This window comes from Erpetoichthys calabaricus, chromosome 12 (assembly GCF_900747795.2).
Source record: "Erpetoichthys calabaricus chromosome 12, fErpCal1.3, whole genome shotgun sequence".
Taxonomy (NCBI): Eukaryota; Metazoa; Chordata; class Cladistia; order Polypteriformes; family Polypteridae; genus Erpetoichthys; species Erpetoichthys calabaricus.
In genome coordinates this window covers 9,938,041-9,960,863 of record NC_041405.2, presented here as the reverse complement: position 1 = coordinate 9,960,863, position 22,823 = coordinate 9,938,041, and the positions used below count along the sequence as shown (strand labels likewise).

The following is a 22,823-nucleotide window of genomic DNA, read 5'->3' as shown; positions in this document are numbered from 1 at the left end:
TAGCATAGAAACATCTGACAAAAAGATCTAAAAACACTGAAGCGGCAAACTTTGTGAATACCAATACTCGAGTCATTCTCAAAACTTTTCGCCATGATTGTACAAAGGGGAAGTAGAGTATTAGAGGATTCTACCAAGAGAAAACACAGTATTACAATGCTGTACACCCCAAATCCTTCTGTGAGATCAATGCTGTTCACACAAATGACAACTCGATGGAAGTAGGATGACGTCTTATAGACCCGCTCAGATCATATGGGTCCACTTATTATTACACTGTAGAAAATTAATTATACATGCAAACACAAAAAACAGAATTTATAAATTGTTCTTTTGTAGAGATTTTGGAGATGCTGGGCTGATCATTCTGTAGCTGAGGTCCATATCCTAGATGTGGAGATTCTGTATTTGAGGAATATGTTTCTCGCTTCTCCTGGGGGTGTGTGGGCCGCTAAAGTAAGCTGTGCTGTCAGCTTGTATCTTGACATCTTCTGAGTTCTGCAATCATCTGATCTTGATGTGTTTGGTGATTAATCGTATGGTAGTTTCAAGGATCAATTTTCATGCTGCAAGGTCTGCAGAAGTTCCTTCAATGAGATATTAGTCATGTTTAAAGTGTGGGAGAAATAAAGATTGTTTACGAATAAGCAGGAGCAATTAAATTAGGGCTGAAATGTCCCAGGAAATATGGGATGTCCCTGCAGACAAAACTGTTGGTGTTGAATGCTTTTTCAATGCATTAAATTCTCAGGGTTAAATAATTGTAGAGAAAAGCTGTGATGCTATCTTGTTGCAAATGGACAGTCGGGTAGCTCACAGCTATGACCGTTAACATCAGATAAGCCTTAGAATGTCAGAAGGTGTTTTTAGAGTAGGGGGAAGTTATCATGAAAGCAACACATTTTATTAGCACCTCCCAAACCCTCAAACCGCCTGCTGGGTACCAAGTTGTCCGTGTCTAAGGGTCAAATACTTCAGTGCTTAATGAGATGCTTTGCTTTTTATTTCAGGCACACAGCAGCTTGGTCAGCTTTCAGATCCTTTCAGTCATTTTTAGAAACGATCAACTGAGCACAAAACAAGAATGCAAAGGACAGTCGACATCATCTTAGCAGGTAAGGTTTCTTCACAGTCTCTTTATGATTGAGCAAAATGCTTGAAATTGATTTTAATGTTGTTTTGTCGTTTCATTTACAGCTGCGTTGCTCTGCCTGGTTTCATCAGGTATGTGTTTTATATCAGAAAAATGCTATCACATAATATAAATTATAATAAATTAATCTATAAAAATGTTAGGCTTGCAAGCAGAAGAGAAGGAATTAAATAATGTGATTTATAATTATTGCACCACAGGCAGGGGGACTCCATTCTCAACTGGGTTTACTATTTTTATTAAAAAAAATATAAGAGTCTCTAATTTGCGAGAGTCAGCTAATGTTTTTTATGAATGTGAAAGATAATTGAGATGATAACTATAATTTGGGATTTATTTGTTCACAGCTTGGTGCTTTTACGTTTAAACCAAGTACATTTATCCATCCATCCATCCATCCTCTTCCGCTTATCCGAGATCGGGTCGCGGGGGCAGCAGCTTGAGCAGAGATGCCCAGACTTCCTTCTCCCCGGCCACTTCTTCTAGTTCTTCCGGGAGAATCCCAAGGTGTTCCCATGCCAGCCAAGAGACATAGTCCCTCCAGCGTGTCCTGGGTCTTCCTCGGGGCCTCCTCCCGGTTAGACGTGCCCAGAACACCTCACCAGGGAGACGTCCAGGAGGCATCCTGATCAGATGCCCGAGCCACCTCATCTGATTCCTCTCGATGCGGAGGAGCAGCGGCTCTACTCTGAGCCCGTCCCGGATTACTGAGCTTCTCACCCTGTCTTTAAGGGAAACCCCAAATACATTTATTGCTTTACAGTTTTTTAAGTTACTATATCATAATCCCTCACCAGCCTCAAACAAGAGCAAAAGGAAAGGATTTGTGAGTTTTATAAGAATTTATTCTTATATAAAGTTCTCATTGGCCTTTTTAAAATTTAGTTGTAAATTTATTTCCAAAATGTAGTGAAGGGCGGCACAGTGGCACAGTGGTAGCGCTGCTACCTCGCAGTTAGGAGACCCAGGTTCGCTTCCTGGGTCCTCCCTGCGTGGAGTTTGCATGTTCTCCCCGTTTCTGCGTGGGTTTCCTCCCACAGTCCAAAGACATGCAGGTTAGGTGGATTGGCGATTCTAAATTGGCCCTAGTGTGTGGTTGGTGTGTGGGTGTGTTTGTGTGTTAGGTCCTGCGGTGGGTTGGCACCCTGCCCGGGATTGGTTCCTGCCTTGTGCCCTGTGTTGGCTGGGATTGGCTCCAGCAGACCCCCGTGACCCTGTGTTTGGAAAATTGATGGATGGATGAAATGTAGTTAAAATGGGTTTCTCAATATAAATGTGATATCAACAGGAAAAATTGGCCAGGCCAATATCTTTTATGTAGAATGAAATTGAAGAATTATATCACGTTCAAAGAATGCATAGCAGTGTAACCAGAAATAAACAAATCCCTAAGAGGAGCTTCAGAAAAACCTTGCAGTTCAAAAGTTGAGTTTATTTTTGAAAAAAATAAGGCCAAAAATATGCTATAGTCTTCCTCGTGTTCAGTTCATTATTTAATCTTCAGCTTCTCCAAACTTTTCAAAAGCCACATTCACTATTTTATTATCCCAGTCTCTCCACTCCATTTATAGCCCACAATTTGTTTTTTAAGACCAAGCTTTCGCTGGTGGGCCGGGGTGGTCTGGCTTCTTGAGACTAGCGCCCCACTCAGTGCTGGAGGCTGCCTTGCACCTGATGTTGCCAAAAAAGCCTACAACCTGTGACCCTAAAGTGGTCTGAGCTGGTTCAGTTCAGTAAATGGAGGGATGAAGAGTACTCCTGCATTTGCAATTAAATAATAATCAACTTCAAGTATTTTTATTTATAGAATTCTTTTTGTTTTCTTTATTTTATATATCACTATTTTCATGAAGCACAGTATCACTTTTTAACCATGTCTGCTAACCCCAATTAACAACTTGCGCACACTCTATAAAAAATTTTAAATTTAAATCATTTATTAAATGCCGTTTGCTACACCTCAGAATTATAATAACTCACTTCATTCTAATCCTGCTTGTTAAACTCTGCTTGTTTTGTGGAGCGTCTCCATCGAGGCTAACACCCTTTTAATAATTGTTGAAGCCATCATTGTACACATATTTAGTTTCGGATATTTTTTGATTTACTTGCTCACTTTAATTTTGGAACACATATATTTATTTATAAGTTACACCCACCAAAGCACAGTGTCACACGCTAAAGACTTCTTGGCAAAAGTTCATGCATCAAAATTAAAACTGAGAGCAGGCTTTAGACCCAGTGCCATAAATCACTTTAAGAGAATTCACTACTCCTCTGACTAAGCAATATTTTCACTTAATATTCCAAAAGGAAACATGTTATAATAATTTCACTTAAGAAGTCACTAACAAATATATGATGATTAACAAATTAATTACAGTCAAATAGTTACAAATGTCATTAAATAATAATTCATATATTAGTAACATTTTATAATAATTTTCATTATTAAGTCATTAACAAACATTATTACATAATGCTTCTACACACCCGTTATGTGTTAACATATTTGTGTTTTATTGCCAATTTTGTTGTTTTTGAATTATTGTTCATATTTTTGTGTATTTTGTATGATGTTTGTAATTATTTACCATTCTTTTAAATGTCCTGATATTCCTTGTGATTTGTGGGTGAATCCCCAGGAGGCGGGGCCACCCTGACGTCACTACTCCTCCATTTAACCAGAGCAGAGAAGGCTCAGAAGTAGGAGATCATTCAGGTTTTATTTTTAAAAGAGTTGTGAGTTTTGCTATTTTTCTTTTTGGATTTCTGTTTTTCTTTCTTTATTTTCCTTCAGTCCCTGGCTTTCTCTTCTGGATTGTTGATTTGAACTTGTTTGCTTAGGATTGCCTTTTAGGCAACTATTTTTGTGTTGTTTTGCTCTTTTGAATATTTTTTTCTAATAAATGCTTGTTTTGTAAAGATTCTTTGGTGGCCCTTTTGTACACAAGTCACCTTTCCTATTGTTGGACTTTTGTTATGATTTTTTGCAACATTTCTGATTATTTTGCTAGTTTGCCTTGTTTGGAGTCTGTTTAGTCTCACTGAAGCTGGAGACAACCACGAGTGAATTTTGTATAAAACTGGATTGGAACAATTAGATGGTTCACTGATTGTCATTTTCTAAACCAATCCAATGCCTCATGAAGGCAGAGCTTAAAGTAGTGCTGGTGATTTTGAGCTGCAAAGATCAGAGGTGATCTCGTTAACTGGTCTGACAAGACAGCAAGCTTTGGTTTACAACGAACCGTCTCCTAAAAAACCCTTTTAGACGTAGAAATGTCTTTTGCATGTACAGAGAGCACATTGCAAGTTTTAAAAATATAAAAATAAATTGATGCGGGAAAAAAACCCTTTCTGTAGCATCAGAATATACAGTGCATCCGGAAAGTATTCCCAGCGCATCACTTTTTCCACATTTTGTTATGTTACAGCATTATTCCAAAATGGATTAAATTCATTTTTTCCCTCAGAATTCTGCACACAACACCCCATAATAACAATGTGAAAAAAGTTTACTTGAGGATTTTGCAAATTTATTAAAAATAAAAAAACTGAGAAATCCCATGTCCATAAGTATTCACAGCCTTTGCTCAATACTTTGTCAATGCACCTTTGGCAGCAATTCCAGCCTCAAGTCTTTTTGAATATGATGCCACAAGCTTAGCACACCTATCCTTGGCCAGTTTCGGACATTCCTCTTTGCAGCACCTCTCATGCTCCATCAGGTTGGATGGGAAGCGTCGGTGCACAGCCATTTTAAGATGTCTCCAGAGATGTTCAATCGGATTCAAGTCTGGGCTCTGGCTGGGCCACTCAAGGACATTCACAGAGTTGTCCTGAAGCCACTCCTTTGATATCTTGGCTGTGTGCTTAGGGTCGTTGTCCTGCTGAAAGATGAACCGTCGCCTCAGTCTGAGGTCAAGAGCGCTCTGGAGCAGGTTTTCATCCAGGATGTCTCTGTACATTGCTGCAGTCATCTTTCCCTTTATCCTGACTAGTCTCCCAGTCCCTGCCGCTGAAAAACATCCCCACAGCATGATGCTGCCACCACCATGCTTCACTGTAGGGATGATATTGGCCTGGTGATGAGCGGTGCCTGGTTTCCTCCAAACGTGATGCCTGGCATTCAAACTAAACAGTTCAATCTTTGTCTCATCAGACCAGAGAATTTTCTTTCTCGTGGTCTGAGAGTCCTTCAGGTGCCTTTTGGCAAACTCCAGGCGGGCTGCCATGTGCCTTTTACTAAGGAGTGGCTTCTGTCTGCCCACTCTACCATACAGGCCTGATTGGTGGATTGCTGCAGAGATGGTTGTCCTTCTGGAAGGTTCTCCTCTCTCCACAGAGGACCTCTGGAGCTCTGACAGAGTGACCATCGGGTTCTTGGTCGCCTCCCTGACTAAGGCCCTTCTCCCCCGATCGCTCAGTTTAGATGGCCGGCCAGCTCTAGGAAGAGTCCTGGTGGTTTCAAACTTCTTCCACTTACGGATGATGGAGGCCACTGTGCTCATTGGGACCTTCAAAGCAGCAGAAATTTTTCATAACCTTCCCCAGATTTGTGCCTCGAGACAGGCAATTCCTTTGACTTCATGCTTGGTTTGTGCTCCGACATGAACTGTCAACTGTGGGACCTTATATAGACAGGTGTGTGCCTTTCCAAATCATGTCCAATCAACTGGTGGAATCACAAGTGGACTCCAATGAAGCTGCAGAAACATCTCAAGGATGATCAAGGGAAACAGGATGCACCTGAGCTCAGTTTTGAGCTTCATGGCAAAGGCTGTGAATACTTATGTACATGTGCTGTCTCAATTTTTTTATTTTTAATAAATTTGCAAAAACCTCAAGTAAACTTTTTTCACGTTGTCATTATGGGGTGTGATGTGTAGAATTCTGAGGAAAAAAATGAATTTAATCCGTTTTGGATAAGGCTGTAACATAACAAAATGTGGAAAAAGTGATGCGCTGTGAATACTTTCCCGATGCACTGTATATCAATTTACCTCCACTCACACCAGTTTGGTCAACTTTTGGACCAGTTACTACACAATGGGCTCTGAACTCAGCCCGCTCTTTACACAAATCTGCCATGCCTTTGCAGGCCAGCTGTATTTAGGAAAAGTGACCACGGACAAAGAAGTAGCTGATGAAGGGGAGACAGTGACATTCAAATGTCGAGTACCAACAAGCCACCTAAATGAGTCAGAAAATGGATCCTTCTATTTATTTAAGGATGGCCATGAAGTCCAAACCCAACCAGGATTGAAAGAATTGGGAGCTGCCACTTTTATACTTCATCTTATTACTGTGGAGGAGACCGGGAGTTACTCGTGTGCTTATGGAGAAGAGAGTCCAGGAAGGCTAAACATTACAAACAATAAATCTGTTAGTCTGAAAGTTAAAGGTAAGTAAGACGTGCTTAAAACTGATTGTTTTTTTCAATAGTGAGCAGGTTAATAATGAATTACGTCATTTAAGTCCATCTTATCTTCTTGGCCAGCGGTGGGCAAAATCGGTCCTGGAGAGCTGCAGTGGCTGCAGGTTTTCGCTCCAACCCAGTTGCTTCATTAGAGCCCAATCCTGGCCAATCTCAGACCTTATATATTTTATGGTTTGTTAGTCTGCAATGTTATGTTCTTATTTTGTAGATTGTTTTCCTTTCCAAGGGTATCATCCAAATGATTTGAAGCCTAAAACAGATCATTTTCAGTCTCTCACATTTTTCTATTAAGTGTTTTACTAAATCAAATAATGCATGATGAACACACACAGATGTAAATGGAAACAAGTGAGATGGAGAACTGCTGGCTGCTTTGTCATGTACAGTCATATGAAAAAGTTTGACAATCCCTCTCAGCCTGCATAATAATTTACTCTCCTTTCAACAAAAAAGATAACAGTGGTATGTCTTTCATTTCCTAGGAACATCTGAGTACTGCGGTGTTTTCTGAACAAAGACTTTTAGTGAAGCAGTATTTAGTTGTATGAAATTAAATCAAATGTGAAAAACTGGCTGTGCAAAAATGTGGGTCCCCTTGTAATTTTGCTGATTTGAATGCCTGTCACTGCTCAATGCTGATTACTTGGTGTGATGAGCTCGTTAAGCCTTGAACTTCATAGACAGGTGTGTCCAATCATGATATATAAAGGTATTTAAGGTGGTCAATTACAAGTTGGGCTTCCTTCCCTTTGACTCTCCTCTGAAGAGTGACGGCATATGATCCTCAAAGCAACTCTCAAAAGATCTGAAAACAAAGATCGTTCAGCCTCATGGTTTAGGGGAAGGCTACAAAAAGCTATCTCAGAGGTTAAAACTGTCAGTTTCAACCTTAAGGAAAGAAATCAGGAAATGGAAGGCCACAGGCACAGTTGCTGTTAAATCCAGCGGGTCTGGCAGGACAAGAAAAATACAGGAGCGGCATATGAGCAGGATTGTGAGAATGGTGACAGACAACCCACCCATCACCTCCAAAAACCTGCAAAAACATCTTGCTGCAGATGGTGTATCTGTACATCATTCTACAATTCAGCGTAAAGAACATCTGTATGGCATTGTGATGAGAAAGAAGCCCTTTCTGCACTCCCGCCACAAACAGAGTCGCTTGTTGTATGCCAATGCTCAATTGGACAAGCCAGATTCATTTTGGAACAAAGTGCTTTGGACTAATAAGACAAAAATGGAGTTATTTGGTCAAAACAAGAAGCGCTTTGCATGGCTGAAGAAGAACACCGCATTCCAAGAAAAACACCTGCTACCTACTGTCAAATTTGTTGGAGGTTCCATCATGCTGTGGGGCTGTGTGGCTAGTTCAGGGACTGGGGCCCTTGTTAAAATCGAGGGTCGGATGAATTCAACCCAATATCAACAAATTCTTCAGGATAATGTTCAACCATCAGTCACAAAGTTGAAGTTACACAGGGGTTGGATATTCCAGCAAGACAATGACCCAAAACACAGTTCGAAATTTACAAAGGCATTCATGCAGAGGGAGAAGTATAATGTTCTGGAATGGCCGTCACAGTCCCCTGACTTGAATATCATTGAAAATCTATGGGATGATTTGAAGCAGGCTGTCCATGCTCAGCAGCCATCAAAATGAACTGAACTGGAGAGATTTTGTATGAAGAATGGTCAACAATACCTCCATCCAGAATCCAGACACTCATCAAAGGCTATAGGAGGACAGCGTCTAGAGGCTGTTAGATTTACAAAAGAAAGCTCAACTAAGTATTGATGTCATATCTCTGTTGGGGTGCCCACATTTATTCACCTGTCTAATTTTGTTATGATGCATATTGCATATTTTTTGTTAATCCAATAAACTTAATGTCACTGCTGAAATACTACTGTGTCCATAAGGCATGTCAGATATTAAAAGGAAGTTGCTACTATGAAAGCTCAGCCAATGAGAAACAAAAATCCAAAGAATTAAGAGGGGTTCCCAAACTTTTTCATTTGACTGTACATCTTATTGCTAATAAGGAGCCATTAAAACAATGAATGCAACTGCTTAAGACTGAAATTAGTAATTAAGGGAGGGGACGCTTAACAAGCGAGACCACTAAAATGAAGCATCAAACTATCACTTAAGTAATGAGGGCTTCATCAGCAATAATTGACTTCTCATTAAGAAACTGGGTTGGAAGAAAAACCTGCAGCCACTGCGGCTCTCCAGGACCGACATTGTCTACCCCTGTTCTAGGCTAGTTAAGTTTAGCAAGAAATAGCAAATAAATAATTATCAAATATTTTGACCAAAAATGTTGCACGAATAGTAAGAAAGTATTTAGAAACCCTAAAGCCGATTTTATTTTCTCATTCTTGATTAGAACAAAAGCTATCATGCTTCAGTGAGTCCAGTAACATCTCCATAGCAGTGTTTGATACTGTATGTCTGATATTCGGCATTAAAATGAATTATCTCATTTGATTGTTCATTTTGCATATTGCTTTGTTTTACATAATGTTATTGTGTTTATATTTTTGCTTCAGTCTTAATGATCATTTCCGGCTATAATTATGAATTGGCATTTTCTTTAATTTTCTGTGGCATTTTTTGATTCTCTTTCCACATTCTATGCATCTATTTCGATGTGTCTATGTGCTTCTGATTTGTATTTTTGTATTTCTATTCCTACTTATTATGTATTAATCTAATATTAGTGGGTGTTTGTCTTAGTCTGCGGCCATTGTTATTTTTTGGCCTTTATTCTTTCCGTATCCATTAAAATATTTGTGAAGCACTCCCAGAATGACATTTACAAGTTTTATTATCCATTCTTATTATTTATTTTTCCTCAGAGCTTCCTGGAAATAGGCATAATTTGTATAATTTTTATATTACACAATTTTGTTTTATTATGACTTATGGAACCCCGCAACAGAATACAATTTAGTGATAGGGTCTCTAATGTGGACTGCGATATCGTGCTTGTACTTACTTTAGTGAACAGACAATATTTTTGACTTTGATCACAGGACTTGTGCATTACAGTATATTTAACAGAATTAAAGTAGAAAATGAAATAATGATAATAATAATACATACAATGTTTGCCTATTTATTGTAACAAACTTGAAGGTTCATTGTTTCATTTGTTTTTGTTTTTTTATTTAGACTCACAGGTCTTGTTCCTCCATTACACAGAAAAAGAGAATTCAATTTTGGATGAGGATGCGGAGTTTACATGCTTGTTCCATAAAGATAAAAGAATAACCCCTTTTAAAGGAGGTCAATTTGAACTCTACAAAGATGGTGTGCTCCTCACCTCACAGCCAATGGGCAGCATATCAGCCACCACTTTTAAAATAAAGAACCACACAAGGAACAGAACTGGGACCTACATGTGCTCCTTCAGACTGGGAGACACTCACATCATAAAGAGTCCACCTGTCACTCCCTGGAATGGTGGTAAGGCTTCCTGCAACTTCTTGACCTGAATTAACAAAGAAATGAGGACTAATCAGACTGATCCTAAAATTAGAATACATATTTCAGACGTTCTTGACACTCTCATTATAAGTTTGGTTAATTATCTGATGGTTGATAGCACATAGCACTATGGACACAACTTTAATTCCCTCCATTGCTTCCCCAAAATAGCTAAAAAGGAGAGTCAAGCAGAAGTAAGATGTGGGGACATCCCAGTCTTCAGAAATTTACAAAGATGGCGTTGCTCTGCGGACAGCCTTTACAATGAAACACCGTGGAGTCAGGGAAGTTGAACCCACTGTAGTTGTCTGGTCAGGGACAACAAGACATGAGAATTCGTTCAGATGAACGTGTTTACTTTCTCTAATATGAGCTGACTGACACCTTTTATTGGCTAACTAAAAAGATTACAATATGCAAGTTTTCGAGGCAACTCAGGCCCCTTCTTGAGTTGCCTCGAAAGCTTGCATATTGTAATCTTTTTAGTTAGCCAATAAAAGGTGTCATTTTGCTTGGCTTTTTCTCTACATTCATAATAATATGGTACAACACCCTAGTAATACAAGCTGACAAAAACAAGTCATTTTCTCTTTTATATGTAAGTACAAATGCAATAGGTTTGTGGTTCTCTGAAAGACAGGGCATGAACTTTCATCAGTCAGCATCCATTCATCCATTTTCTTAACCTACTTGTCCAGGGTAGGGCCGTGAGGTAGCTGGAACCTATACCAGGAACCACTGGACACAAGGCAGAAATAACACATGAACAGGGTGCCAGTCCATCCCAGGGTGAACACACGCACACGTCAAGGGCCAATTCAAGTGTGCCGGTTCACCTAACCTGCATGTCGGACTGTGTGAGGAAATTGAAGCACCTGGACGAAACCCACATGGACACAGTAGCAGATGAAATAGTACTAAATCAACAGCACTAAATGTCCAGTATAGGGCAACATATATATATATATTTATGTATATATTGTGACAGATAGAGGTCTCTGTGACCCCTTGAACCCTCAGACGTGACGTCAGACACCAGATAAAAGTCCAAATTATAGTTTATTATTAATAATAATAATAATAAATGTGCACAAAGCACCCTCCTCTCCACAATACTCAATAAATAAATAATCAAATAACAATAAACACAATCCTACACTCCCAGACGCGTTGCCACCCTTCCACCCAGCTCAGCTCAATGTCTGGGAGTTCCCATCGTCCTTTTATATTCCCTGACCCGAAAGAGTTTCTGCCCAATCAGTCCACAGTTCCTTATTCCTTCCGGGTCAGGGCAAACAGTCCTTTTCTTCAACCCGGGAGCACATCGTATCTTCCTGTCACGTGGCCATGACGTACTCCCGGGTTATAGGGCACATAAGAGCCTCCGAGTCCTCCTACAGCGACTCCTGGTGGCCCCCAAGGTATCCAGCAGGGCTGCGTATAAACACTACATAGTCCATGAGGCCCTGCTGGAACTCGGGAGACGTTCGCGCTGTTGGGAGAGCTCCTCCTGGCGGCCTGGGGGTGAGAGCCGGAATCGAAAGCCGGCAATCCACCACAATATATATATATATATTTATGTATATATATATATATATATATATATATATATATATATATATATATATATATACAGTGGAACCTCGGTTTGCGAGCATAATTCATTCTGGAAACGTGCTCGTAGTCCAAAGCACTCGTATATCAAAGTGAATTTCCCCATAAGAAATAATGGAAACTCAGATGATTTGTTCCACAACCCAAAACTATTCATATAAAAATGATTAATACAAAATATAAAGTAAAAATACATAAAACAAATTAACCTGCACTTTACCTTTGAAAAGAATCATGGCTGGTGTGAGTGAGTTTCTAAACTCTTGTGGGATTCCACCCAATGGGACGACACGCGGAAGAGCGTCCCAAAGCAATCACAGTCTCCCAGCGCTGTAGCAGTTCGCCATAAAAGCGAATCCGAAAAGATCGCGGACATGCTATAAGTGCCTGCCGTCGATGGGTGATACAAGGAACATTATAAATGCACAGGGCCCTGCCTGACTGCTGTATCTGTGTATAGGAGAGTGGCAGATCCCGCTACAATAAATAACTCTGCTGTTCCTGTTTCAAGCTGAATAAAGCTGGTGTTGCTAAAGTACTGAGACTCAGCTTCGTGTTTTAGGGTGCAAGATGGGGACTTGCACGTCACAGCACACACATGCACACACACACACACGCAAGTGCGCGCGTGCACACACAGTCACAATACTAATGCTGCAGTAAACAGTATACGCTCGTACAGATGTTGACTATATGAGTGAGGCACGCCGACTCAGATGGAGAATAGGAGACGATTGCCCACAATCCCGCAGCGAGAGAGAGAGAAGAACCATCAGCTCAGTTGTGATCACATGACGCTCAGCAGACAAAGCGTATACATACTACTCGTACTGCAAGACCTCGCTCGTTTATCAAGTCAAAATTTATTAAAAATTTTTGCTTGTCTTGCAAAACACTCAAACCGAGGTTCCACTGTATATATATATATATATATATATATATATATATATATATATATACACTGTATATATAGTGTACCTAAACTTGTTTGTTTAGAATATCAACGTGTGAATCTGAAAATTAACAACTGACTTTCCACATTGACATAATTAAATGTAACAAAAAAATATTAAAATCAAATGAAAAAATAACACTAACAATGGTCATGAATGATATACAATATGAGGCTGTGGGTTCAAGTCATGCTGCTGACAGTATGCAACCATGAGCAAGTCGCTTCAGTTGTGTGTGATCGCATTGAAAAAAACAAAAGAAATGTGACCAGTTGTATCTCAGAATTCACAAGTCAACTTTGTAGAAAGGTTTCAGTCAAATAATAAGTAATAATAATATATAAATAACAATTTTCTCCCTGGATACAAATAAAGTATCTATCTATCTATCTATCTATCTATCTATCTATCTATCTATCTATCTATCTATCTATCTATCTATCTATCTGTTATGTTTCAGCCACGGTTCCTTCTCAGGCTGGCGGTCAAATGCCATATTTAGGTCTGTTTTGTTCATTGTAATACCTTGTTTATGTTAACATTGTTGATTATTCATTTCTATGTATGTATCTTTAATATTCTGTTTGTTTTGTGGGTGGTCCCTCGACATATTAGGCTATCTGCCCATCACTGTCAAAGAACTTCCCTCAGCCGTACTGAAGAAAGGACAACCCACAGTCCTTTGCGGTTCATTCTGAATGCACTCCTGCTTGTGGCATGTTCTTCTAATGATTATTATTGCAAAGGAAAGTGAGAACGTAAGAGAAGGCAGACTTTCATTTCGCTATAGTCACTGTGGTGTGTCGGTTAGAACACAGCAACTAATCCAACCATTGCAGGAACACTTGTTTAATGTTGAAATGCCAGAAATACACATGGGGTACAACAACTGTACAGGTAGGTTTAGGTAGGTGAGTATGTGGTTATTTGGTCAACAAACGCACAAACTTAAACTTTCTGTAGCATTTCCAGTAGTTCCGGCTTTCACGTGGTACGTCTCTCAAACTCACATGCTCAATGCACACTCTGCAGCTTTCACGTGACTGTGCCTAAGCGCCTTAAACACACAAAAGCCATTTTTTACAATTATTGTTATTGTGCTTTCATTATTTACTGGATTTTTCTTATATATTTTATATATATATATACTGTATATATATATTGTATTAAATAAATCGAGACAGATTACGAGTTGGGGAGCCTCCCTATATACTGGCTGTAGAATCCAGTCGGTTGGCAGCAAGGTCAAATTAAAGTCAAAACTCATACACATTTGACAATAAAACAGGGAGCTTTTATAGAAAACAAAATGACAGGCAGAAATAAAACAAACAGATGTGATGAGGATTGAGGAAGCTGGAGATGATGGCAGAGACATGGGGAACTAAACTACAGTCATCAAAAGGGGACCGGAAGTGAAGTAATTCTCGGGAACTGGAAAATCATCTTCATTGTGTGGATGGAAGTGGAGATGGGAGCGTTGTTTGATGTGTGGGCTTTTTATTCTGCCGTTTTTCTTTGGGTGTAAAGTAGAGAAGAGCATTAATACTGTGTTCCAAATACCCGTATCTCATACTTTCACGCATGATCGAGTCTGTTGACTGTCCCTTAATTATGCATGTGTGACAAAATATATATATATATATAATATATATATATATAAATAGAATCTTTTTCACTTTTTTGTCTGTTTTTGGGATGACCTTATCCTTTAAGAACAATACTGTGGCTTCAATTTTTAATTTTCACTGCTAAGCTATGTCTGATGATGATGCACATATATTAAATAAAATAACAAAAAAATCTCATAAAAAACTCTTTATAAGTTTATGGTGTGTGCCCCCTCACTGGTAACTGACACATAATCAAATTACAAATGGGAGTTGATCTCAGATTGGGCCCAGTTCTTTTGGTACTAGTGATAGGGTTGAAGACTTGCCTAAAATGAACTGAATTCTAAAATGCTCTTTTTGTTATTTCAGCTACGGTTGCCACTCCTGTTAAGTACACATCAAAAACAGGTGACATTTTCTTTTTTGGCTATTGGCCTTTTTTCATTTTCTTTGACTCTTAGGTTCAGCCATTTCTAGTGCATTAGACTCTAAAGCATAAAGTTAGAGGTTTGGTTGTGTTAGTTCAATCATGACATCTACCCTTCCTCTGCACCAGTTATGAAAAGTTTTTTTGAAAACATGTAATTACTTTGTCATTATGGGTTATATTAAGTGCAGATTCAAAGGTAAAAATTACAAATATATCCATTTAAAATGAAATCTACAACACGATAAAGTGTGTGGACAGAGAAGGGGTCAGAATACTTTCTAAATCCACTGTATATAGAATGTTCATGTGTAGTGTGAATTAGGACACTGTATAGCGCCCGACCCGGCACAGACTGCACCAGAGGCACGTGTAAAACACACAAGAAGACTTTATTTTTCTTCAGCTGGAGGGCACGTCTTCCACGTGAACTTCCCCAGCCACAACACAGTCCAAACAAGCACTTTCAAATAACCACAACACTCCTGATTGGCACCACCACTCCTCCCTGGCAACCTTGTCTTCTTCCTCCCAGTTCTGGTGCTGTGGTGGTTGCCGGCCCTTTTTATAGCCCACCCAGGACTGTAGAGTTGTCCAGGCCAGCTCAGGGACCAATGCAACACCTCCTGGTGGCCACCCCAGATCCCAACAGGGCTGTGGAGAACTCCATCTCCCATGTAGCCCTACGGGAAACTGAAGCACCATCGTCAGCCAGGGAGGCTGCCACCAAGCGTCCCGGGGGAGGTATTGAGCAGTCCATGATTGCTCCCCCGGAACATGTGTAGAAGGGGCATCCCGACCGCCCGCCACAGTAGCCAGTGACTAAATTAATTCAGGTGCCCCGGAAGAAGGTTTGGGATTAAATTGTTTTGTTATTATGATGAATTATGGTGAAGAACAAGCTGAATCAGAAGGTTGAGCTCTCGTTTTACCAGTCAATCTATGTCCCTACCCTAACCTACGGTCATAAGCTTTGGGTAATGACTGAAAGACTGAGATTGCTGGTGCACACAGCTGAAATGAGCTTTCTCCAGAGATTGGCTGGGCTCTACCTTAGGGACAGGGTGAGAAGCACAGACATCCGGGAGAGGCTTGGAGTACAGACATTGACTCTCCGCAGCGAGAGGAGCCAATTTAGGAGGTTCGGGCATCTGATATGAATGCCTCCCTGTGGAGCTTCTATGAGCAAGACCAGCTTGGAGGAGACCCTGGGTAAGACCCAGGACTTACTGAGAGAATTATATCTCCCAGATGGCCTGGGAATGCTTTGGGATCACACAGTATGAGATGGCAATTGTGGTTGGGGAGAACTAAATATGGGACTCAATGTTAAAACTGTTGCCCTGTGACCCAGCTTTGGATAAGCAGTGGAAAATGAATGAATGAACACTATTATAGTTTTTAGTTTTACTCATATATAAATTTTATTTACTTTTAAAAGGCAATTTTTCAAATGCCTCTTTATGAGGATTCTGGGTAGCAGCCATTGAAAAAGTACAAGTGGTATTATATACAGCCAGAAATTTAGGATCACTGACAGTTTTCCCACCATAACTAGAATTTACACAATATATCCCCTTAGGTTAAGGATGAGGTCACCCTTCATTACAATGTATCCTTCAGAAAGATGCCTACATTGTTCCCTGTTCTGTCCATGGAGTTCAGGAGGAAGTCTGGATTGGATTTGAGACTAGTAGATGAAACATATTCCAATAAACGAGCCAAACTTGAAACAAGGAAATCAGTTAAACCAAACAATGAAGCCAGAATGCTAAGTCTGAAATCTAGTAGGGAAGACAAAGCAAATTAGATCTAACTAGGTATTCTTGAGAAAATGAAACACACACTAAAAAGTCAGATGACAAGGAAGTGTGAGACACTGATATTTATAAGGTTGATCCAATCAAAACACAGGCCTGTAGTTCCATGGTAGCAAACACCCTAGCAGCAATATGCAAAAGCATATAATTGGAAAAAAAGTTTGGTTTAGGGTTAACCCTAATCCTAACCCAACCCCTATCTGGAATTATTACAGAGAGTCTTGGACAGCAGACAGGCTTGGGCAGATTTGTAGCAGGAGAAATTTAATGTCAGTAAATGTAAAATATTACACAGGAAGTAAAAATGTTACATTTGAATATTTAATCTGAAGTCTGAAAATTGAAAGTCTACCTGATGAGAATAATTTAGGAGTCGTAGTGGACTCTATATTATCAACTGTCAAACAGTGTTCAGAAGCCATTAAGAAGGTTAACAGAATGTTAGGTTATATAGCGCCCTGATGTGTACAGTAGAAGTCCAAGGAAGTTCTGCTCAAGATTTATAACACACTGGTGAGGCCTCATCTGGAGTTCTGTGAGCAGTTTTGCTCACCAGGCTACTAAAAGGACATAACAGCACTGAAGAAAGTCCAGGGAAGAGCGATGAGGCTGATTACAGGGCTACAGGGGATGAGTTATGAGGAGAGATTAAAAGAGCTGAGCATTTAGAGATTAAGAGGAAACCTGACTAAAGTGTTTAAAATTATGAATAGAATTAGTAAAGTGGACTGAGATTCAAACTTTAAAATAAGTTCAGCAAGAATATGGAGACACAGTTGGAAACTTACTAAGGGTAAATTTCATTCAAAACTTTAGGAAGTTTTTTTTTTCCCAAGCAGAGAACCATAGACACATGGAATAAGTTGCCAAGAAGTGTGGTAGACAGGTGGACTTTGGGGACCTTCAGAATTCGGCCTGACGTTATTTTGGCAGAATTAAGTGGGCAGGACTGGCAAGATTTGCTGGACTGAATGACTTGTTCAAGTCTAAAATTTTCTAATATCCTAATGAGTAACAAATTAAAAATGAACACAAATCATAATAGTTTTCAAAGTTATTTGATGCACACCAGGCTGTTAACCAGCATGTAATGGAATGCATTCTACTACAGACTGGAACACCTATTCATAATCTTTGTAAGTAGCAAGACTCAATTCATTTATTTTGTTCACATTAATAGATAACTCCTTTTCAATATCACTAATTGTCAAAAAATCGATGTTATTGGTGCGGTTGTACAGCGTCCAGGTACAGATTTCACCACAAGCAAGATAACATAATATAGCCGCAGTGTTAGAAATTCTGCTAGCAGAACATCAAAAAAGACAATTTATAGCTGCTGCCCTTGGCATGGAAAACACAACCCACTTAGTATTTACAAGTCGAGCTGTCACTTGTGAACCCATGTTCGCCTTCATTCTGCTGCTTTTTACACCTTTTGGCTTCCTATCCCAAAATTACTCTTATATTAATCTCCCTAAAAATGTCTCTTATAATATAAGGTATAATAGTGCAGCCGATGAACAGTCTATACTTCAGTATTGTGAATGATTTTTTTAGAATGCAAAACCTTATTGAGAAATATACTATCTCAAATAACTTTGAAATAATTTACTTTATCTTCTCTTTAAGGTTTCTATCTGATGTGCATATTTGGAATTGTGGTCTTGTTGCTGACAACAGGAGGAATTCTCATTTGGGTCCATTGCAGACAAGGTTTGTTGTCATTATGGGGTGTTGTGTGTGGAATTCTGAGGAAAAAATGAATTTAATCCATTTTGGAATAAGGCTGTAACATAATAACATGTGGAAAAAGTGATGCGCTGTGAATACTTTCCGGATGCACTGTATATTTGTTTGTTTATTTATTTATTTTGCATAGAGTTGGTATAACACATTAACTGTTCTTCAAAATGATTGTTCGCACCAAAGTGTGTGGTTTTTGGGGCACTGAAAAAATAAATAATTGTTATATTTTTCTAATTTTTCTTTTGTTAGAGATTTTTCTCTACCACCCTGGATTATCCTTGGTGCATAAACTACAAGATCCCCAAAATCATCCATGCTGCATTCATTATCTTGAAAGATAAGATAACAAAAAAGCTTTATAAATAAGGAATGTATTAAAAAAACAAAAATGAAAGAAAGAACGAAAATGCAAATACAGCCTAAGCAGTGTGCCTAAGAAGTCAAAGAAGTTCAAATCCACAATGCAATAGCCATTAGCCAAATTAAAATTAAAACAAAACAGAAAAATACAACAAAAACAAAGCTCACAAGATCTTTTTCATAGACTGCAATGACACACTACTGCAATCATCTCCTCAACTTCAATATAAAAGCAGAGGGTAGTACCACTGTAGTAATATCATGGTGACCCTGCCTCTTTGGGTTCTACCCACAAAACACAAGAAACTGATTTAAACTTAAATACAAAATACAAAGATACTAAATAATAAGCTGACATAAATGACATAAAACAAAAAGAACATTAAAGATAATAATCTAAAAATAATGAAACAGGGACCCTGGCTTTAACATCCATCCATCCCTCTTCTTGAGGACGGTGGTAGAGGTGACCTGTTAGGCTCCTCATCTCTGCTGACTGTTTCAGAAAGACTGGAGATTTCCTCCACCTCTGCAAAGTCATGAAAACAGAAAACAGAAAAAGAATGTCTAGCTCTGGGCTGATGTCCTTGGACAGCGTTATCTTGTGCTTATGTCTGACTGTTGATGGCCTTGGACAACGTTATCTTGTATCTCACTGTTGATGGCCTTGGACAGCGTTATCTTGTGCTTATGTCTCACTGTTGACGGCCTTGGACAGCGTTATCTTGTGCTTACGTCTGACTGTTGATGGCCTTGGACAGTGTTATCTTGTGCTTACGTCTGACTGTTGATGGCCTTGGACAGCGTTATCTTGTGCTTACGTCTCACTGTTGATGGCCTTGGACAGCGTTATCTTGTGCTTACATCTCACTGTTGATGGCCTTGGACAGCGTTATCTTGTGCTTACGTCTGACTGTTGATGGCCTTGGACAGCGTTATCTTGTGCTTATGTCTGACTGTTGTTGGCCTTGGACAGCGTTATCTTGTGCTTATGTCTCACTGTTGATGGCCTTGGACAGCGTTATCTTGTGCTTACGTCTGACTGTTGATGGCCTTGGACAGCGTTATCTTGTGCTTAGTCTGACTGTTGATGGCCTTGGACAGCGTTATCTTGTGCTTATGTCTGACTGTTGATGGCCTTGGACAGCGTTATCTTGTATCTCACTGTTGATGGCCATGGACAGCGTTATCTTGTGCTTATGTCTCACTGTTGATGGCCTTGGACAACGTTATCTTGTGCTTATGTCTCACTGTTGATGGCCTTGGACAGCGTTATCTTGTGCTTACATCTCACTGTTGATGGCCTTGGACAGCGTTATCTTGTGCTTACATCTCACTGTTGATGGCCTTGGACAGTGTTATCTTGTGCTTACATCTCACTGTTGATGGCCTTGGACAGCGTTATCTTGTGCTTATGTCTGACTGTTGATGGCCTTGGACAGCGTTATCTTGTATCTCACTGTTGATGGCCATGGACAGCGTTATCTTGTATCTCACTGTTGATGGCCATGGACAGCGTTATCTTGTGCTTATGTCTGACTGTTGATGGCCTTGGACAACGTTATCTTGTGCTTATGTCTCACTGTTGATGGCCTTGGACAGCGTTATCTTGTGCTTATGTCTCACTGTTGATGGCCTTGGACAGCGTTATCTTGTGCTTACATCTCACTGTTGATGGCCTTGGATAGCGTTATCTTGTGCTTACGTCTGACTGTTGATGGCCTTGGACAGCGTTATCTTGTGCTTACATCTCACTGTTGATGGCCTTGGACAACGTTATCTTGTGCTTATGTCTCACTGTTGATGGCCTTGGACAACGTTATCTTGTGCTTACGTCTGACTGTTGATGGCCTTGGACAGCGTTATCTTGTGCTTAGATCTGATTGTGATCCCCCCGCCACCACCTTGTATCTTATTCTCTAACTTATAGTTCTCTTCCATGCCACTCGAAAGGATCATATTGTCTCTTTAAAGGTCAGGTTCCTCCAATTCACTATTACAGTGAAGACTAGCTCCCTCCTCCTCATCATCATCAAGTTTAACGATTCAGTACTTGAGGTGCTGGATTAGTTGGCTTCTTTGAAAGATACGGACCTTTCTAAAAGGATAAGTATTATATTGGCCTCATTTTTAAATTTGAGAGAAAAACTGCAATATTTTTTTAAATAAACACTTCAGATATAAGTTTAAAGCAGCTACAGTGGATATGTTACACGTGTTTACTTTCTTTAAGTTCCAGTATTGACTGTTAATGCTTTTATCACATGTGTTGGTCTTTCCTTCATTGCTATTTACAATTTTTTACTATTTTTTTTTTTTGCAATAGCAATTAGTCATATACATTGAAGGGCCCATTTCCATTTTATTTTAAATAACTTCCATTATAAATTTACTTTCATATTTTCCCACTTTTCTATGTTTGCTTTTTTTTTACAGGTTTCCAACGCAAAAATCAGCAGGTAAGTAATAGAAAAATTGGTTTCAGAGAATGTGTGAATGGATAGATGGATGTTGTGGTCGACTGAAGAACGACAAGTTCAAGCGATAAATGTTAGGGTGCCAACTTTTAATCGAGCAAACTGAAAGCAAAACAAGTCTTCTATGGAGCAGAAAAGAAATCAAATAGGTAAAAATAGAGAGCCGGTTAGAGCTTAGTGTATCTGTTCCCTCGTGGAAGGCCACGGAACAGGAGTTCTGTCCTGCGGTGTGCTCTAATCACAGAGTAATGCCTTTTTCCGTCAACCCAATGATTTATAGGGAGACTGGAAGAGGCTGAGTCAGCTGCACTTGCTGGGCATCTGTGGAGGGAATGGAAGAGGACATGATTAGCAACAGCAGACCTTCTCGTCCCAGAGTGTTATTACGTACCTCAGATGAGCCCAGAGGGTGATCCTTTGAGTACATACGTGAAAATGTATTTTTCTTAAGCTAATGTCAAAAATAAGCTCCTAAATATGACATATTTGTTAGAATGGATAAATCAACACAGTCTTAGTGGAAAATTGTCTCGGGATAAAGACCTTGGGGTAACCACCTGATCTCAGCCTGGACACTGTGTATGTGGACTTGTCATTTTCTCGGTGGGTTTGTCAGGGAGTTCAGTGAGACTCAGATTAGACTGATTGGCCCATTGTAGATGCCCTTTGGTGAGCTAGTATTCAATTCAGTGTTAATTCCTGCCTTATATTTGTGACTGGCCCTTTCTGATTCTACACTGGATAAAGGAAATTTTAAAACGGAAGTATGGAGCTGAAAAATATATATTTTTAATGTTATCCGGAGGAAGTAGTAAGCCTGCACTATATTTACATTTATTTGGCCGATGCTTTTATCAAAGGCGGGTTACAACTTTTGACATACAATTGGTTGCGTTTCTTTTGTTTTTCCAGTTGGAGCACAGATAGGTGAAGTGACTTGCTTGAGGTTACACAGTGCCATTGGTGGGATTTGAACCCACAGCCTCATAGTTTGAAGTCCAAAGCCTTAACCACTCTGCCACATTTAATGTGTTGTATCATTTTCTAACTCTTTTGCTTTGCTAATTGTTTTCATTTCATTGTTTTAGCTGAAGAGTAATGAAGATCCAACAACTATTTATTCATATATACAGGACAACGCATGTGACGCCAGTGCACAGCAAAGAAAACCAACTGATATTGAGTTGTACGCCCAGGTCAGAAAATTCTAGGACTCGTACTGTGCAGACATGAGGACACAACCGCATGCTGAAGCTAGAATCGCTGCACTATATCGCAATGCTGAGATAAAATTTTTGATCACAAGATGGACATGTAGCATCATTTCATTGGCACTAAGTCAGTAAACATACCGTCTCCTTAAAAGGTTTTGAAGGTAAATGCCAGACCTTTTGGGAAATAAACAGAAAGATAATGTGGTTCCCTAGGGTTTTGCTTATGTTTTAACTATCAGTTCTTTTTGATAGGCTTCTTTTAAGAATAACTATAAATAAAAACATGTTCCCTACTGTATTCAAATTGCCTTTTTTATTTAATTTAAAGTGTTACTGAAAACACTTTAGCCATTCAGTCCCTGTACAGGAGGAGCAGGAGTTTGGTCCACATTGCTGGTAATGAGTCAGACTCGTTTCCTGTTGAGGTTGGACTCCACCAGGGCTGCCCTTTGTCACCGATTCTGTTCATAAGTTTTATGGACAGAATTTCTAGGCGCAGCCAAGGAG

The 22,823-nt window shown here is 39.5% G+C and overlaps 1 protein-coding gene across 1 annotated transcript; it reads left to right on the top strand.

Annotated features, from left to right (window-relative positions):
- Window positions 1-834: 834 nt before the first annotated feature.
- Window positions 835-22,602, top strand: LOC127529788 (uncharacterized). Its single transcript, XM_051934602.1, has 8 exons — window positions 835-1,115; window positions 1,198-1,224; window positions 6,258-6,560; window positions 9,775-10,068; window positions 14,639-14,677; window positions 18,149-18,232; window positions 21,062-21,084; window positions 22,191-22,602. The coding sequence occupies exons 1-8, from the start codon at window positions 1,085-1,087 to the stop codon at window positions 22,311-22,313; spliced, it is 924 nt and encodes a 307-aa protein (XP_051790562.1). The 5' UTR covers window positions 835-1,084; the 3' UTR covers window positions 22,314-22,602.
- Window positions 22,603-22,823: the final 221 nt, after the last annotated feature.

What these genes read in the sequence shown, in the direction of transcription:
- LOC127529788 (XM_051934602.1), top strand. Translation starts at nt 1,085, where the DNA reads ATGCAAAGGACAGTCGACATCATCTTAGCAG. An exon ending in GCTCTGCCTGGTTTCATCAG is followed by an intron (nt 1,225 to 6,257) that starts GTATGTGTTTTA and finishes ATGCCTTTGCAG; the next exon opens with GCCAGCTGTATTTAGGAAAA. An exon ending in TGTCACTCCCTGGAATGGTG is followed by an intron (nt 10,069 to 14,638) that starts GTAAGGCTTCCT and finishes TTGTTATTTCAG; the next exon opens with CTACGGTTGCCACTCCTGTT.